At 60.0% G+C, this 13,313-nt stretch overlaps 5 protein-coding genes across 5 annotated transcripts; 3 read left to right on the plus strand and 2 right to left on the minus strand.

Moving 5' to 3' along the window:
* Positions 1-71: 71 nt before the first annotated feature.
* JCM10292_001376 (J domain-containing protein) lies at positions 72-1,977 on the plus strand (the record flags this gene model as incomplete). The annotated part of the gene is made up of 7 exons (XM_076650516.1): positions 72-509; positions 580-589; positions 655-705; positions 760-1,646; positions 1,708-1,753; positions 1,816-1,862; positions 1,921-1,977. 7 exons carry the CDS (start codon positions 72-74, stop codon positions 1,975-1,977), a joined length of 1,536 nt encoding a protein of 511 aa, XP_076504001.1.
* A 219-nt stretch (positions 1,978-2,196) lies between these two features.
* JCM10292_001377 (uncharacterized protein) lies at positions 2,197-4,656 on the minus strand (the record flags this gene model as incomplete). The annotated part of the gene is made up of 14 exons (XM_076650517.1): positions 2,197-2,243; positions 2,311-2,369; positions 2,430-2,494; positions 2,553-2,676; positions 2,738-2,848; positions 2,909-2,947; positions 3,009-3,238; positions 3,303-3,485; positions 3,546-3,657; positions 3,721-3,876; positions 3,941-4,092; positions 4,170-4,230; positions 4,316-4,515; positions 4,618-4,656. The coding sequence occupies 14 exons, from the start codon at positions 4,654-4,656 to the stop codon at positions 2,197-2,199; spliced, it is 1,578 nt and encodes a 525-aa protein (XP_076504002.1).
* Positions 4,657-4,780: 124 nt separating this feature from the next.
* JCM10292_001378 (coiled-coil domain-containing protein 124) lies at positions 4,781-6,029 on the plus strand (the record flags this gene model as incomplete). Its single annotated transcript, XM_076650518.1, has 9 exons — positions 4,781-4,786; positions 4,845-4,877; positions 4,995-5,136; positions 5,223-5,395; positions 5,455-5,565; positions 5,629-5,701; positions 5,764-5,829; positions 5,887-5,950; positions 6,014-6,029. The coding sequence occupies 9 exons, from the start codon at positions 4,781-4,783 to the stop codon at positions 6,027-6,029; spliced, it is 684 nt and encodes a 227-aa protein (XP_076504003.1).
* Positions 6,030-6,239: 210 nt separating this feature from the next.
* On the minus strand, positions 6,240-7,380 carry JCM10292_001379 (exosome complex component MTR3; the record flags this gene model as incomplete). Its single annotated transcript, XM_076650519.1, has 7 exons — positions 6,240-6,326; positions 6,382-6,537; positions 6,593-6,668; positions 6,722-6,861; positions 6,924-7,038; positions 7,099-7,177; positions 7,239-7,380. The coding sequence occupies 7 exons, from the start codon at positions 7,378-7,380 to the stop codon at positions 6,240-6,242; spliced, it is 795 nt and encodes a 264-aa protein (XP_076504004.1).
* A 2,255-nt stretch (positions 7,381-9,635) lies between these two features.
* On the plus strand, positions 9,636-11,244 carry JCM10292_001380 (uncharacterized protein; the record flags this gene model as incomplete). The annotated part of the gene is made up of 7 exons (XM_076650520.1): positions 9,636-9,814; positions 9,875-10,041; positions 10,119-10,282; positions 10,353-10,481; positions 10,542-10,843; positions 10,906-11,010; positions 11,073-11,244. 7 exons carry the CDS (start codon positions 9,636-9,638, stop codon positions 11,242-11,244), a joined length of 1,218 nt encoding a protein of 405 aa, XP_076504005.1.
* Positions 11,245-13,313: the final 2,069 nt, after the last annotated feature.

Raw genomic sequence — 13,313 nt, forward strand, 5'->3', positions numbered from 1 at the left:
CGCCGACCCGGCTTTGCAGGGCTCGCGAGGCGCTCGAAGAAGCTTCTGCAGTCCACAGCGAGTCTGCCCACATGGTCGCAAATCGCGAAGAGGCCCTCCGCGCCCTCTCCATCGCCCAGAAACGCCTCGACGCCGGACAGTACGACTCGGCCATCCGCTTCGCCAAGAAGAGCATCGCCCTCGAAGCCACCGCAGAAGCCCGCGCCCTCCTCGCCCGCGCAGAGCAGCTCGAGCGAGACGGCGCAGGCAGCCCCGGCGGCAGCGCCGAACCCGCGCCGTCCGCGTCCACGTCGGCAACCTCTGCAGGTCCGTCGAGCGCATCGACGACGTCGCGCGCAAAAGGCGCTGCGAAGGCGGAGAGCGCCGACACTGGGTCGGCCAAGCAGTACACGTCGGCGCAGCTTGCGGTCGTCAAGCGGGTCAAGGCGTGCCGCGTTACCGCCTACTACGAGATCCTCGAGCTCGAGAAGTCGTGCTCGGAGAATGACGTCAAGAAGGCGTACCGCAAGGTGCGTGTCGAAATCGTGCATGTCTCGCATACCGCAAGCTGACTTGGCATTCCCTCGATTGCGCGTACAGCTTGCCTTGAGTGCGCTCGCCCTTTCTGCTGCGGAATCCCGCGACAGCGACAGCAAACTGACTTGCGTGTTGTAGGTCTGCATCCGGACAAGAACTTGGCGCCAGGAGCCGAGGAGGCCTTTAAGAGTGCGTGCATACTGCAGGCTATCTCGTGTTACGCGCTGACCACGCTGTTCGCAGTGGTCTCGAAGGCATTCCAAGTGCTGAGCGACTCGAACAAACGCGCCATCTTCGATCAGACAGGCGGCGACCCTGATTCGCGAGGTGGTGGCGGAGGAGGGGGAGGAGGAGGATTCGCTCGCGGGCCCGCCGGCGCAGGGTTCGGCGGGCAGGGTTTCGGCGGCGAAGAAGTCTCGCCCGAAGACCTGTTCCGCATGTTCTTTGGCGGGCAAGGAGGCGGGTTTGGCGGTGCGCAGTTTGGCGGAAGTCCGTTCGGGGCATTCGGCGGAGGGCCCTTCGGCGGCGGCACGACATTCCAGTTCTACGGTCCCGGCGGTGCTCGCATGGGTGGCATGCCGCGCGCTGGGGCGGGCCGACCCGCCAATGGCCAACAGCAGCAGCAGTCGTCGGCATGGGTGCAGCTCGCGCCGCTCCTCATCTTCTTCGCCTTCTCCCTCCTCTCGCAACTCCCGTCCTTCTTTGGCTCGTCCGGTCCCGCCGATCCCGCCTACAGCTTCGAGCAGACGCCTCAATTCTCGGTTCCGCGCGATACGGCCGCAGGCACGCGCTATTTCGTCAACCCAGAGCAGTACGCTGCGCACCCGCAGTACTCCTCGCTCCTGTCCGCCAACCCGTCACTCGGCTTCTCGTCCAGTCACCCACCGAATTCGCCATTGTACCGCCGCGACCTGGTCGAGCACCTCCGCGCGTCGCAGGCGACCGCGGAGCCCGTTGCAGGTTCGGGCGGCGCTGCACCGGCGCACGAGGATCATGAAGCTGCGGCGCAGGCGCAGGAGCAGAAGGCGAAGAAGCCTGCGCGGTTGAACGTGCCGCGTGATGTGCAGAAGTTCGAGGCGAAGGTCAACGAGGCGTGGGTGAATCGGCTGCAGTACCTGTGTCGGGTAGAGGTATATCATCAGCTCTATGCTACACTGGGTCTCTCGGCGCTGACGTCTTCATCCCTGCCAGATGAACCGGAGGAACGACGAGGTGGAGCAGGCCCGTGGATTCCTCGGTGCGCCTTCATCTCCGTCAGTTGCGCTCGCATCCTCCCACTCATCGTCCTTGCTCGTGCAGGCATCGGCACGGACCACGCAAGACTAGACCGAGCGCTGAAGCAGCGAGTGCGTGTTTCCAAAGCGAGACTTCCCCGAGACGACACTGACCGCTCCCGACGTACAGCTTCCGCACTGCGAGGAACTGAGCAAGGTGCCCGGCTACCGAACATCCTATCGCTAGCCCACGTGCAATGCAGGCTTCGTATCTATATTCGCTCCCGGGAAAGCTCCCAAGCCAGTATCGATTTTGCAGTCATTCGAGCAAGAGCCTACTACGTTTCTGTACACTGGCAGCACGAGTCACAAAGCGGCGAACCACCCAAGCGAGATCCTCCGCACCCTGTCCCCTCTCGCGCGCGCGTCCGAGTCTATGTTCAATCCGATGCGGCAGAGACCAGGCTTAGACGTGCATAGCAAAGCCCGCGTCCTTGCGCGCCTTGGTCATGGCTATGTGGGGTGGAACCGAGTCAGTCTGGAGTCGCAGCCTCGAGCGCAGAAACAGCAGCTGGCGCACCGGCAATAACGGCGGCGCCGACGCCCGAACCGTCCTCGGCGTGGTACGTCTTGATCGCACTGCAGGAGCCCGGTTCTGTCAGTCCATGCTGTGGTCACCTGCGCAAGGAGGAGTCTTACCGGCCCTTCTCGCCGAAGATGTCGACGAGGCCCTCTTCGAGGCGCTGCGGGAACTTCGGGTATTTCTGCAGGCGAGAGAGTGAGCGCAAGATTGATAACCGTGATGCCCGATGACAGACGCACGTTGTAGAGCGACCCGTCCGTCGCGATGCCGATCGTCTTGGCCGGCTCGGTCGAGTCGTCGAGAAGGCCCTGCTTCGAGACGATGGCTGCGATGCCGCATGCCGACAGGCGAGCGGCACGGGTGCTGTGCCGGCCGGAGTGTCAGTTCACGAACAAATCTGCTCGCCAGTGTGAGCGCCACGCACCCGATGAGCACAGCAAGGCGGCGCATGAACTGGCGCTCGGCCACAGTGGTGTCGAGCGCGAAGAAGTGCGCAAAGAGGCCGGTGACGGTCAGGAGCTCGTCGGTGGTGTCACTGTCGTCCAAAGTCAGTCGTGTGCGTTCGAAAACGTTAGAGCACTATTCGGGTACTCACCTCTCGATGAGCGAGAGGAACGCGGTGTCGAAGACGAAGCTGGAGACACCGGGACGTCAGCACACGCCGCGACGAGCCTACTGTGATCAGATCAACACACGGCTTCTCGACCTTGTACGTCTCTTGACCGAGGAAGAGGATGCCCTCGTCGATCATTTCGCACATGATGAGGCGGAAGATCTCGCCGAGGTAGAGACCGGCAATCATCTTCTCGAAGGCCTGCTCGCCCGGCTTGTTCGAAGTCTCGTCGATGTGGACGTCGTAGGACGTGCGCGGAAGAGTTTCGTGAGTCGTCGAGTCGAAGGCGCCCCATTCGCAGTTGATCGCCATCTGCGAGGAGCAAGCTCCGTAAGCCCGGCAGTCTTACCGCTCGCCCGAGTCGATGATGGCTTACCTCAGCGTCTTCCGGGAGGCCAAGGTCCTTGATCTTCGGGATGTTGGCGACTTTCTCCATGTAGGCGGCGTTGCAGCCCGTGCCGAAGATGATGCCGGCGCGCGTGGCGGGGTCGACGTACGACGACGCGATGAGCGTGCCGGTTGTGTCGTTGATGAGTGCCACAAGCTTGACGGGAACCTTCTGCGAATCGCGGTGGACCTTTCAGCAAACGCTCCGGCAGCCCCGTCGAGTCGAACGCACGTATTTCTCGAGGCCCTGCTTGAAGAGCTCGGCACAGTCCTTGCCTTCCGCGCCCGGCGCGCCGAAGCCCTTGGTCCAGCGGATCAGAACGCCGTGGTCGATGCGGTCCTGCCTGTGAAACGTCGTCATGATCAGTCGGCGGCTTTGTAACGCGGTTCCTGCGGCTTGTACCTACTCGCAAGGGTAGCTGAAAGTGAAGCCGACCGGGATGGGCTCGTCGAGTTCGACCTTGCCGTCCTCGTCGCCGAAGTGGTCCTTGACGAAGTTGTCGAGGCACTCGGCGCAGAAGTCGAAAAGACCCTGCGCATCCGCGTGCTTCTGCTCCTCCGTACTGATATGGCGATAGTCAGCTCTGCGCAACAGCAGGGGCCGCGGAGATTTGCAGGGATACGCACAGGCGGTACTTCGTCTGCGTGACCTCGAACTTGCCGTCGCCCTCGAGTTCGACATGGCAAACGCGCAAGTTCGTGCCGCCAAGGTCGACAGCGAGGTAGGAACCCTTCTCCTTGCCAGTCGGCCAGCCAAAGACGTACGTCGGGAGCATGGGCTGTGCACGGATTGGCAAGAGGGTTTGATCAGCGCACGGTCTCCTCAAATCGGCAATAATCGCGGCGCAGAACGCACCACTTCCTGGCCCTTGGCCGTAAGGCCACGCTCGAGCGTCTCGATGAACGAATCGACAATCCTGTGGAGACCGAACAAGCGGCAGCCGGGAAGCGTCAGCTCGAGGCCGTCGGAAGCGGAAGGACCAGTGACAGATCAGGACGCACATGCGCATGCGCTGGGGCGTGAGGGTGAACTGCTTCTCGAGCTTGACCAGGTAGTCGGCCATGTCCTTCTTGGCGGCGGACGGAAGGTTTGTCTCATCCTGGGTGCGGGTGAACTGGAGGCGTCCGGCCTCGCTGCGACGGCCGACCTCCGAAACGGATCCCCTGGCAGTGCGCGAGGACCGGCGAGTCGACGTACGGCTCTGCGGGGCGAGGCAAACGAGTGGCATGAGCGGACGCCGAAGCGAGGAGATGGGGAGATGACGCTGTTGGATCGATACGGCGACGCAGCGAGACGAGCGCACCTCGACCGCTTGGGATCCACGGCGTGCAGTGGTGCTCATTCTGACAGTCGGTGCGGGTCAGAGTCGGTGGGAGACGGGAAAGCGAGCGTCGAGGTTGCTCTCGCTTGTCGCCGGCTCTCGAGGTCGGGCTTCTCCACACGCAACCGAGCGCTTGCACCCTACCATGGCCGTGCGTCTCTCTGCCGTGTGGACCAGGACTGCTACTGAGTCTACACCACGCCAAACAGCCCAAGCAGAACGCAAAGGCTGCTGCCGCAAAGGTGAGTGCGCCTCGTCCTCGAGGCACACTATCCCAAGCCTCCCGGGCTTGCTGCGTTCGCGAACTTGGTGCTGGGAAGCTTGCGGAGCAACGCTGACTGGTTCGCTCACAATCGCAGGCTCGCAAGGAGGAGGCGGCCGATGGCAAGAAGGCAAAGGCTGCTGCAGACGCCGAGGCGCGCGAGGCGGAGAAGTGGTCGCAGGGTGCGAAGGGCAAGGGAGCAAAGGAGTCCAAGGCCGAGGCGGCAGAGGCTGCGCGCGGTGAGTGCAGCTCACCCTCGCAAGAACGAGCACCGCCCCCTTTGCTCGCTCGGCGGCTCGCGTACTGACCATCCCGCTCTGTGCAGCCAAGAAGGCCGAGCGGGACCGTCTCCTAGCTGAGGAGGAGGCGTCGCAGCCATCCAAGCCCAAGGCAGCGCCAAAGGCGGGCGCGAAGAAGGCGCCGCCCAAGGCTCCGGCGATTCCCAGCTTTGATGCTGGCGTCTCCGAGCTACCTTCCTCCTTCAGCGCCTCTGGCATTGTGCGAAACCACTCACTGAACAGAACTGCCGGCACGACTGACGCGGATGGGGCCGCCAGGATGACGCTCTCGACATGCTCACGCTTGTCAACGCTAAGACGGACAAGGCGTCGGTTGGTAGCCAGGCGGCGAAGATTGAGACTCACCCAGAGAGGCGGTTCAAGGCGGCTGTGCGTCAACCTTGTGCATCTGCCCTGGCGCCGAGCTGATTACCTGGCCTGTCCCCCCTACAGTTCGAGGCGTACAAGGAGGAGCAGCTTCCAATCCTGCGGAAGGAGCACCCGGGTCTCCGCCTGCAGCAGTACCGTGCGCCCAGTATCCGGCACGGGCTGCACGCTTGCAATTGCTGACGGCCAAGTGTGACGCAGATGACCGGTTGTACGACAACTTCAAGAAATCGCCCCTGAACCCGTTCAACCAGGCGCACATTGCCCGTACGGTCTGCTCGGTCTCACTCCTACTATCTGATCTGACCATCTCGCCTTGCGCAGACAACTCGACCAAGGAGGACAAGGTTGCGGCACTTCAGGCCCAAAAAGATGACATCGCGCGTCGGTGCGTCCCTGTTGCTAACTCGTCATTTCTTTTACGCGCGCTGATGCTTCCGTGCTTTCGTAGTCTCGGGGAAAAGTAAGAGCTGCTTGCGCGTCTTCCGCAGTTCCCGCATCCGCCTCTCCGTGATGAGCCTCCCGATCAGATACTTCCGACTCGCATCTTACCTCCTGAGCTGGAGCTGCTGCGTGCGGAACCGCTCATGAGGCTATGTTGCGAGGCAGACGAAGCTGTTTTCGTGGTTTAAGTGCTGAGATGAGGCGAGAAAGGCCAATTGCAACACTGCCGTTCCTCAATCTGCCGCTTGGCGAGCTGCAAGTAATGCCTGCCCCGCCACACCGTGCAGAAGACCGCAGACCTCGTACGCGCGAGCCAGCGTCTGTGTCCTGACAGATCAGTCGCGAGAAGGTGAAGGAGTGGCGAGAACCACTGACCTCTGCGAGTGCGTCGGATGCCACCACTCCGTTGACACGCAGATTTGTGACAGTGCCAAGAGCTGGCATACAGGCCAACGTCACGAAAGATGCGGCCTTTTGCACCTCGTCCCGCGTCGGGTCGAGAACTGCGGTTGACGTCGAAGGGAGAATTGCCTGCAGGAAGACATTGTCAGTAGAATTCCCCGTAAGCTGTACGGATCGAACGCACTGCAGAGCAGCTTGTGACGATTCCGCGCATGCCGATTCCAGCTTCGGCGAGAGCAACGGACGCCGCCGTGACGCCTCTGCGGATTGACAGTCAGCACCTGTAATGGGCGATCCGAGCGTAGCAACGCACATGGACAGGTCCCCGTCCCACCCGTCGGACTCGAGCACCGTCACAAAGAGGTCGATTTGCGACTTCGGCATTGTTTCGAGCAGGAGAGAAGGGACGAGCGATTGCTGCACGACCGCAGCGAGAGCCGTGGCCTCCGTATCCTGTGTCGAGGCATGGCTTTGTCAGCGTCGTTGAGCTTGCTGATGAACTCCGCGAAACGCACCTTTCCCGGTACAAACCGTCGTACGCCTGAGGCAAAGGGTGCGAACTTGACCTCAACGTTCAAGCGGGCTTTGGCGTTGAAAGGGGCACTGGGTGGTGTCGGCTTTGGTCCGTAGCTGCGAAGAAATGGGACATCAGCACCCGAAAGCCCTCTCGGTCTGCCGGCGAGCACGCACACTGCGCAGAGTACCTTCGTCCGCCCCGCCTCGACGTAGGCCGATCCTGCCGCTTCTGTAACCAGTCCTGGCTTCAAAACTACAGCAGGACCGTCAAAATCAGCTCGCATACATTTCTGCTGAGCGGAACGCGCACGCACAGACAGGCCGCACTTGAGCTGCCTCGCGTCCATCGAGGCGCGATGTCGAAGGCGGGCTCGACTGAGCGTCCGTGGGATCATTGAATCGTAGCGGCGCTGCTCCTTCTGGGGCCGTGAACCTGCGACGGTCCTGCGCTTGCATCTCTGCGCGTGACACGTGCGTCTGTTTCCAGAGCAAGATGAGGACGAAATCGGCGGGCTCATCCTCGATCGTCCGCCCTCCCCTGAGCCGTGCGCTCGAGGCGAACCAGGCGTTCCGCGTCCATTGCTCGTGTGCTGCTCACGGCCTTGCCGCGTACACGAGACCGCTCAGCGGCTGTGTGAGCTAATATTGAGTGTCGTAATCTCTGCTGAGTCTTCAATTGGTACCTGCTCGCTATGCTTCTCTTGTTCGTCAAGTACGCCTCCCCGCCTCGCGCCTTAGTCGTGTGCGGTCCTACTGCCGTCAAGCCGGGTCTGAGGGCCATACACTGGGCTGCACAACACTATGTGCCTGTACAGGCATGAATGAGCTCGGAAAAGGCTTGCCTCGCGCGGAGTGGCTTGCAGGATTGTTGCTGCTTGCTACTATCATTCTCTGGGCGTCAGCAGCTGCACGTACCGTGGACCAACATCTTTGACATCAACAACAAGCTTACGTCCAACAATGGGTACATCACAATTGTCCACCTCCAGGCTGTTGCTGACACTGCCCGACAGCAACACGTTTGACTTGTTCCTGCTTTTACAGGTCAGCGAGCACAAACATCAGGGCCGTGCTGTCGAAGAATGGCAACCTCAAGCATGTAGCACGGCAGCGGACCGCTTGCGGCGCCCGCTTTGTTGCCGTAGCCTGTTGCAGTTGGTCCCTCGATATTGTGCAAGGCGTAAGGCTTGTCTGGCGTCTCTGGCAGGAAGGCCGGCTGCGCCGCATGCTCTGATGCAGCTTCTTAAGGCAGCAGACAACATCCTGGGGCAACAAGTTGAGCAGGTGCGCAAGCAAAGGCTGCGCCAGGGCGGAGTTGGGCGGTTCCATGCTGAAGCGGAATTGCCGTACTCGAAGCGCGGGTTGCTCGTCTCAAAGGCTGCCGAAGGATCAACTTCATGGACAGCGTCCTGCAGACTGCCGGCGATGCGGGTTGTCTACTCGCAAGTAGTGGTCAGTTTGGCGTGAGCGCTAAAGTGGCAAGTTATTGTGCGCGCCTGAGCGCCTGCCGGCTCGCGTAGCGCCATCTTGATTGCCTCCGCCATCCTCACCACAAGAGGCAGCGCCAGTGTGCCCACCAGTGTCGCTGCCGACTCAAGGACGGCAAGTCCTTTGCAGGCAGTGGCGTAGTCAGAGTTATCCTGGTACACGTACCAGATTGCCTTGTGGAACTCTTGTGGCAACAGCTGTAGTAGAGTGGATGTCAGAGCAATCGTGCAGGCCTGCTTGGACGTACGCACCTCTGGCCGGCGCTGGTAACTGTAAGTTGCGCCAGGGAGCTCGCTCCAAGGTTGCGCGCCAGCTCTGCTGCGCGCCAGGCGTGCAGCTCGTTGCTCTCACCAATGCGACGGAGAGCGCAGATCTCCATACACGCCAAACGCCACATCAACAGCGGCTTCGACGGGTTCTGCGGGCAAAGAGGCAGCTCGCAAACAGCATAAGCCCACAAGCAGAACCGCACAAAAGACTCAGACGCACGATGTAGTCGGGCTTGACCGGCTGCCCGGCAATGTTCCGGATCTCGCAAGTCCATCGTTCTGAGTCTTCCTTTGCGAGCTTGAGCATGTCCTCATATGCGTTGAGTGCAAGCTGCACAGGCTGAACAAGCGTGTGCGCCCGCGCGAGGAGCCACAACCACTCGTTGAGCGTCGGCGGACCAAGCGGCAGAGACGGTGGAGCAGCGGCTGCGGGCTTACAATCAGCTCAGTAGATGCTACTGGTCCATCTCTGGCTGCTCCTTACCGGCCTGCGGCATTGCCTGCGGCTGGGGCGGGAGGCGACTGCGTCCCCTTGCGGTCAAGACGGCGGGGGCGGCGTCTGGCCGAGAGCACCCTGCGAGATCTCGCGCGCCCTGCGAGATCTCGCGCGCCCAGCGCAACGCCCCTGCGGGCACCCCGCTCAGGGGAGGCTCAAAAAGGTTCTTTCAGAGGGGTGAAGCAAGCAGTAGGACAGCGGAGGAAAGCGGGAGGGTCCAAGATGAAGCTTTTCCTCCTCCCCCTCCCAACGCTGCTTTGCCTCCACAAGCAACTGCCAGAGACTCCTTCCTGTGTCGAGAGTCGCTGCTTGATTGCGCTGGGCGTCTGATCAATCGCGTTCTGCCACATGCGCCCCCCCTCCATCTTCTTGTCGACGTGGTCAAGCTACCCCTTTTTGCTCACTTCCTTGCGTTTCTGGCAACCGCGAGTCTGTCGCAATGGTTTCTGTGCACAGTCATGGCGCCTGGGCAAGTTGCAGGCTCCATGCACGGCGCGAGGGGCACATCGTACTCGGTCCCGCAGCAAGACCAGATCCTCAACGTGTTTGCTTTGCCTGCCCCTCTCGCCGCAGACCTGCAGCCATTCAAGTTCTGGAGGCACATCATCCGCAACTTCCGCTTCCACAAAGGCTCGTGGTGCGTCTCGTCCTCTGCGTCAAGCGTTCTCCTGGATTCTGAAGACGGATATGCCTGCAGGATCCCGATCAACACGTTCTTCCACGAGGAGTGCAAGCGCCTCTTCCCACAGGCCACCGCTCTTGTTGCCACGCCAACCCGCATGTTGAACACGTCATCAACGCCGTCTTTCAACTTGGCGCTCTCCTACGATTGCCAGATCGTGAAGCGCGGCATCGAGACTGGGGGTTGGTTTGGACCAAATCTCACATACAACGACGTCTTTGGCGTCAACAACCAGTTCACCAGCACAGACACGTCCCAGTCGTGCACGTCCAGCTCGTCACCGACTCGGACATGTTTGATTCGCTCCTGCTCTCCGTCTTTGACCTTGGTGTCAACGTCTGGATCCTTGGCAGGATCATGCGGAACCTGCGCCACTCAGGCAGTGGCAAGACAAAGCACTGCACTACCAACGAGTTCTACAGGGTGCATTTGGCGCTTCCAGTCAAGGCAATCAGCGGTGCAGAGCTGATCCCAGCGTCTATACTCCCCGCAGGGCGCAAAGCAGATGCTTGTTGCCGTCTTGCCGACAGCCGCTGCAGGCGCCTTGACCCGTACTCCCACCCAGGTCCGCCCGTCCTACATTGCCCAGCCAAAGCCCTACCCTCCGCCGGACAACCTTCTTGTGCATGCCTTTGTTTGCTGTCCTTTGCACTCCAATTGCACACTGACGCTTGCTCAGCAGCTCAAGAACTTTGCGGTGCCCGTCCGCTCCTACGTGCACTTGCAGCACGTCCGTCACCTCAATGTGCTCCTCACGGGCGAGGCCGCATTCCCGAGGGAGACCTGGCTGCATTACAAGTGCATGCAGCCCGTAATCCGCCACGGCTCGCTGCCCCCGCAAATCCCAATGTTCATCCCGAACATGCGCACAGCAGGTCTCTTGCTTGCCCAGCTTGGAGAGCTTGTTGCGCTCGCACAGCAGGAGTACGGCTCCACGCCCAGCACAGTGGCCGACAAGGGCTACTTTGTCTTTGGCCTGCCATTGTGCGTATCGAGAGCGCTTTCATTTGGTGCTTGGGTGCTGTGCTGACTTTGACCCCGCGCAGCTGCGAGACCAAGCCTGAGCTTTGCTGCCTCAATTACACCACGCTCGACCATGTTACGTACCTCAGCTTCAAGGAGATCCTTGACTTCTGGCAGGCCCAGCGCAGGTGCGTGATTGCCTGCTCCTCACTTCCAATGGCAGACTCACATCAAGCCAATCCGTCCGCAGGCAGGACAAAGTCCCAAACAAGGATTGCTTTGTCAACCAGGGTATGCTGCAACTGACTGCGGCCCTTGCCCGCGCACATGCAAAGATGCTTGGGTGGCCAACCGATGCGTTGGTCAAGTGCGCTCACAATTTGGTCAGGATCTTGCGCTGCCTTGTCGGCGCCACTCTCTGAACGTTGGCGTGGTAGATCTGCACAATCAGGCACATGCAGCGCAGTGTGCGCCTACTCGCGTGTGTGAGCCACACTTTCTTTCCCCCTCTCCTTGTCCCATCAAAGCCACGCTTCTCCTTTGTACTGCAAGTGTCAGTGCACAGCTCTTGCAATTGCATGACCGGTAGTTACACCAGACTGGACCTTCTTCTACATCTCAGCCTTGCCAGATAGCCCAAGCACACCTGCATACCTAGCGCGAGACCTGCACTTCTTTGCCTCATCCGCCCTCATCCCCAGTTCTGCTGACATGTCCATCTGACCTGCGCAGCAGACAAGCAAGCTGCGGGGCATACCCTTGCCAGTGAGTGTGTCCTCCTCTGGCTTGGCCCAGACAAACAAGATGTTTGAGTACTCAAGAAGCAAGGCGGTATAAATTGCACAGCAGCCAGAGGGAAGCTTGGCAGCAATGTCATTGTGTCAAGGTTATGAAAATAAATTCAGTGATGCGGACTTGAGTCAAACTTGCCTGCAAGTGCACAAAAAGGTCAAGGACGAGTACCTGGTTCAGGTGCTGGTTCAGGTGCCGGATCGGCTTTGCAGAACCTCTTCTGGATCAACAGAAAGTAGAGTTTGATCATCTCACTGACAAATTTGCTATTCACAGACTGTCAGCACACTGGAGTTTGGCCGCTGTTGGCCAAGCTGCAAAATCATGACAGGGGGTTCCTTGATTCTACTGCCGCCTTTCTGTCTTGTCTGAAGCTGTCAAGTCAATCTTGTGCGTCTGACATATCAAAGTCTGGTTTCACTGCCGGAGGCAAGAGTGCGCTTGCAGTCAGGCCTCTTTGTGCACCCACTTGTCAATGCAGTCCAGTACAGTCTTGTGCTGCAGGTGCATCTTTCTTATGCAGACAAGCCACCTGCGTGCAGAAGGAAGAAAGCTGCTCTGGAAGCAATAGCAAGGACCACACACTCCTGAAGTTGCCTAGGCGCATGCATGCATTTTCCTTGCTGCCAGTCTGCTCCTTGTAGAACTCCTTCTGCAGTGCACGTAAGGACAATAAAGGAACTCTGCAGCAGATAACCGAAAAGAATACTCCCGGGGGGAGGAGCTGCAGAAGCTGAACAGGTCAGCCATTCTCACCTTAAGGTGCACTACGCAGTCACAAGCATGCAGTCCTGCCTGCACCTGCAGTGACTTGCCATGGGGCAACACTGAGGCTTGCTGTCACGGCTAGAAGCTTCATGAGATGCTGAGACAAGTCCAGTCTAGCCCGGCAAAAGTGCTGGGTTCTTGGGAACGTAGCGCAGTCAGCATGTGCTGCAAGGGGCTTGTTGCCAAGCCGCCAACTCACCGCTGCTTGTGCAGGTTGTTGTGCTCTAATCTGCCGCTGATGTGTGCAGATGCGCAAGATGCAAGAAGCTGAGCAATGAGCAGGAGGCGGTCAGCTCACTTGCTCCAACAAAGGGGAGGATGGGCCAACTTACAAGGCAAGGCCTGCAGTAGTAGTAGCAACCACCAGCTCCTTGCGGTAATAAATCACCAAGGAGGGAGGCACACTCATTGAGTTGCACATAAGTGGGTGTTTCAAAGGCTCCGCAAGGCTTGCGGTGCAAGAAGTCCTGCGCTCTGCAAAGGCACAGCTGTGTTGTCAGGACACGGTGGCACTTCTGAGAGAGGCAAGGAGACATTGACGCGCCAAAGCAGTTGTTTAGGGTTCACGGATGCAAGGCAGCAAGCGGATGTTGCCTTTGGACAGGGGGCAAGGCTAAGGATGTCATAGCCATGACCGGGGAGCCCCGTTACCGGGACCAGACCGGGCTTTTGGGCCAGATCCAGACAACGGCAACGGGACCGGGACCGGGGCCCGTTATTGCCCGGTAACGGGCTGCAACGGGCATACACTGACCTTGGCAGCTTAGGAGAGGTACAGGAAGCTCTTGAGAGCTTTTACAGATAATAGTGGGATCTACAGGGTGCCCTGCATGGAAGAGAGGCTGTGCATGCAGCACAGTGCCACTCCAGGGTAGGATGCGAGCAGAAGCCCGCTCTTGCAGCCCAGTCATGATCACGATCTTGCTTGTTC

This window comes from Rhodotorula paludigena, assembly GCF_050403205.1.
Source record: "Rhodotorula paludigena JCM10292 DNA, Rt_paludigena_JCM10292v1_ctg36, whole genome shotgun sequence".
In the NCBI taxonomy this organism is placed as follows: domain Eukaryota; kingdom Fungi; phylum Basidiomycota; class Microbotryomycetes; order Sporidiobolales; family Sporidiobolaceae; genus Rhodotorula; species Rhodotorula paludigena.